The sequence below is a fragment of the Stylophora pistillata genome, chromosome 9 (genome assembly GCF_964205215.1).
Source record: "Stylophora pistillata chromosome 9, jaStyPist1.2, whole genome shotgun sequence".
NCBI lineage: Eukaryota > Metazoa > Cnidaria > Anthozoa > Scleractinia > Pocilloporidae > Stylophora > Stylophora pistillata.
In genome coordinates, this window is record NC_142527.1 from 18,781,048 (window position 1) to 18,784,966 (window position 3,919).

At 44.9% G+C, this 3,919-nt stretch overlaps 1 protein-coding gene across 1 annotated transcript; it reads right to left on the reverse strand.

The window, feature by feature from the left end:
- Positions 1-216: 216 nt before the first annotated feature.
- Positions 217-1,799, reverse strand: LOC148723649 (uncharacterized). Its single transcript, XM_088734473.1, has 3 exons — positions 1,415-1,799; positions 1,277-1,290; positions 217-1,104 (listed from the first exon to the last, which is right to left on the reverse strand). The coding sequence occupies exons 1-3, from the start codon at positions 1,797-1,799 to the stop codon at positions 217-219; spliced, it is 1,287 nt and encodes a 428-aa protein (XP_088590599.1).
- Positions 1,800-3,919: the final 2,120 nt, after the last annotated feature.

Consider the following 3,919-nt stretch of genomic DNA (forward strand, 5'->3'; position numbering starts at 1 on the left):
TGACTGTTTGAAGTCAAAGGCTACCTTAGTTACAAAGGTTTTAAGCTGTATTTTCAGCTTAGTATTTGCTATGCAATATTATACTTATGTTTAGATAAAGTATGTATTCTTTTCCCAAAGTGGCTTCCTTATTGTGACGTTACTATGAAGCTGTTGTCTTCACACAAAGGCCTTTCTCAAAAATAGTAGTAGGCAGTTATTGGACCATGTCCATGACTAGCGCAATTGCGACAAACACTTCCTCTCGTGGCTAAAAAGCCCAATTCTAGAACGGCAGACACAGCCGCAAACACTGCACATGAAGACACATGCCACTGGAACACAACTTGCTTTGTTCATTGCTGCTTTTCTCTTAGCTCTTCTATCATCGGCTTCAGCTTTCAGCCTTTCCTCTCCCGCCTGGAGTGCCAGACTGCACACAGACCTCCAATCACTCCAATCGGCAGCATGTAGCTCCCAGTTATCTGTTGGCAGGCCAGTGGCGAGCATATCTCTCTTGCATACGTCCTTGAAACCCAGCTTAGGACTGCCAATAGGCCTTGAACCGGATTCCAACTCGCCATACAGCAGATCCTTAGGGATTCGCCCATCCTCCATCCGGTACACATGACTGACCCACCTCAATCTGCGCTGTCTTATCAGGGTAAACATCGAGGGGATATTGGCTCTTGCAAGTACCTCATTGTTAGAGACCTTATATGTCCATGAGATGGAGAGGATGCAATGAAGACATCTCATATGGAAGATGTTTAAGCACTTCTCCTGACTAGCATTGGTAGTCCAAGACTCGCTACCAAACAATAAGGTGCTCACGATGCAGGCACGATACACAGCAACTTTAGTTTGGGTAGCTAGCTTCTTGTTCTCCCAGACACAGGCAGACAGCTTAGCCATGTTGGTTGCAGCTTTACCAATTCTCTTTCCAATCTCCACTTCCAGGCAGTTGTTGTTTGAGGTGGTGGAGCCGAGATAGGTAAACTGTGTGACGGCTTCCAAGGTGTAATCTTTGATCGTTATGGTGGGTGTGGCTGCATTGTCCTGCCACATGACTTTCATCTTCTTTGGGCTGATTGTAAGTCTGAAGGCTTCACATACGTCCGAAAACTGATTGAGGAGGTGTTGGAGTTTTTCAGCGCTGTGAGCAATGAGGGCAAAATCATCGGCAAAGAGAAGGTCACGGATGGTTACCTCATGCACTTTGGTCTTGGCTCTAAGGCGTGCAGGGTTGAAGAGTTTGCCATCAGAACGAGATCAGAACGAAATCGTATCAGGATACCTTCTTCAGAGGACCTGAAAACAGGATTCAGTAAAACTGAAAAGATGTTGAAGAGAGTTGGGGCTAGCACACATCCTTGTTTTACACCGCTGTTTATATCGAATGCCTCAGACCTGTTTCCATCATACTACACTGTACCCTGAGATCCATCATGGAAAGATTTGATGAAGCTCAGGAGTTTAGGAGGACAGCCAAGTAAGGGCAGAATCTTGAAAAGGCCTTCTCTACTAACAAGGTCAAACGCCTTTGTCAAGTCGATGAGTGCAATGTAGAGTGGTTGTTGTTGCTCTTTGCACTTCTCTTGGAGTTGTCTCAAAGAGAAAATCATGTCCACAGTCCACCAATTAGGGCGGAAACCACACTGGGATTCAGTGTACACCCTTTCAGCAATCTTTTGAAGGTGGTATAATGCTACTCGGGCAAACAGCTTTCCAACAATGAACAGAAGTGAGCCACGGTAATTGTTACGATCACTGCGGTCTCCTTTGTTCTTGTATAGGGTTGTGATACTAGAATCCCTCATCTCCTGTGGAACGTATCCCTCTTCCCAGCATTTGCAGAGTAGCTGGTGGAGATTGTCGAGCATTGGTTTCCACTGCATTGGAAGACTTCAGCCAGGATACCGTCAAGCCCAGGGGCCTTTCCAGACAATATGTGATTGATTGCCTTTGAGAGATCTTCCTTGGTGGGGGCCTCATCTAGTTCAAACATGATGGGAAGCCTTTCAATGCAGTCAAGGACAGAGGGTAAGACAGAGCTCAATCTACCATAGAGCTCGCTATAGTATTCCACCCAGCACTCCAGCAGTCTTGATTTATCAGTAATGATTTCACCAGTTGATGTTTTGAGTGGTGAGGACTTGGACGGTGTAGGTCCAATCGCCTTCTTGATACCCTCAAACATGCCCCTAGAATTTCCAGTGTCAGCAGCTGACTGGATTTCAGCACAGAGATTCATCCAAAAGTTCTTAGCACAGATCTTACATTTTTCATTCGCACGATGCCTGGCCTCCCAAAGTGCTTCCAAAGAGCTGGGTGATGGATTACGCTGGTGGTTCTGCAGGGCATTCCTCTTTGCTTCGATGAGCGGCTGAAGAGTCGCAATGTTTCCATTGAACCAATCCTGCCTTTTGCGTACATTCTTGCCAAAGGTCTTTAATGCTGCAGCAAGGGTGGTGTCCTTGATATGGCTCCAGTGGTCCTCTGTGTTAAGTTCCAGGCAGTCTTCGAGTTTCGAGCTCAGGATGTCGTTCAATATAGAGACATTTTCAGGGATGGCGGTGGCAGAAGCATTAATGCGAAGTGTAGCAGACTGTTTGACACGATGGAACTTCTTTGGACGTAACTGGATCTTCGTGCAGACAAGGGAGTGATCAGTGTCACAATCAGCACTGTGGTATGCGCTCTTGTAGTACGAATGTTATTAAGCTGTTCCCGTCTTGAGATGATGAGGTCGAGTTGGTGCCAGTTTTTGGATCTGGGGTGCATCCACGAGAACCTATAGTGCAGCTTCACACCAAAGAATGTGTTTGTAATACAGAGGTGATGATAGGTGCAAAGCTCCAGAAGGCGTTGACCTCCTATCTGTGCGCACCCACTCTACTTCTTACCTCCCCCTTTCTAGCACCTGCCATGCAGGCTATCTGCATGGCAGGTGCACTGCCATTTGTAGGCTGGATTGTAACAATTCACGCCTTTTTTCTTGAATGACTCATTGATGAAAGAAACGGAAGGTTGGGGTGATCACTGGATAATCGCCAATTCATATACATTGCGTTTCTAAGCTGGAATGTCAAAGTGCACCCTGTTTTTATTGAATGACTCACTGATGAAAGAAAATAACGGAAGATTGGGGTGAACACTGGACATCGCCAGTTAGGATACACTGCATTTGTAGGCTGGATTGTAAGAATTCACCCCGTTTTTCTTGAATGACTCGCTGATGAAAGAAAATAAAGGAAGATTGGGGTGAAGACTGGAGATCGCCAATTTGGATACACTGCACTTGTAGGGTGGATTGTAAGAATTCACCCCATTTTTCTTGAATGACTCGCGGATGAAAAAAAATAACCGAAGATCAGGGTGAACACTGGATATTGCCAGTTAGGATACACTGCATTTGTAGGCTGGATTGTAAGAATTCACCCCGTTTTTCTTGAATGACTCGCTAATGAAAGAAAATAACGGAAGATCAGGGTGTACACTGGATATCGTTAATTCGGATACACTGCATTTGTGGGCTGGATCGTCAGAATTCACCCGTTTTTCTTGAATGACTCGCTGATGAAAGGAAACAACGGAAAATCGGGGTGAAGACTGGAGATGGCCAATTCGGATATCTTGCATTTGTGGGCTGGATTGTAAGAATTCGCCCCATTTTTCTTCGTAAGCAATAAATAGAAAATCGGGGTGAAGATTGGATATCGCAAGTTGGGATATAATGCATTTGTAAGTTGGATTGTAAGAGGTCACCTCTTTTTTCTTGAATATGCACTAATAAAATAGAATGGAAAATCGGGGTGAACATTGGATATAGCTGATAGGTATATATCGCATTTGTAAGTTAGATTGTCAGAATTCACCCCGTTTTTCTTGAATAATTCGCTAATTAAAAAATAAATGGAATGTCGGGGTGAGATTGGAT

Excerpts from the sequence above, each read along its gene's own strand:
- LOC148723649 (XM_088734473.1), bottom strand. The coding sequence starts at position 1,799 with ATGAGGGATTCTAGTATCACAACCCTATACAAGAACAAAGGAGACCGC.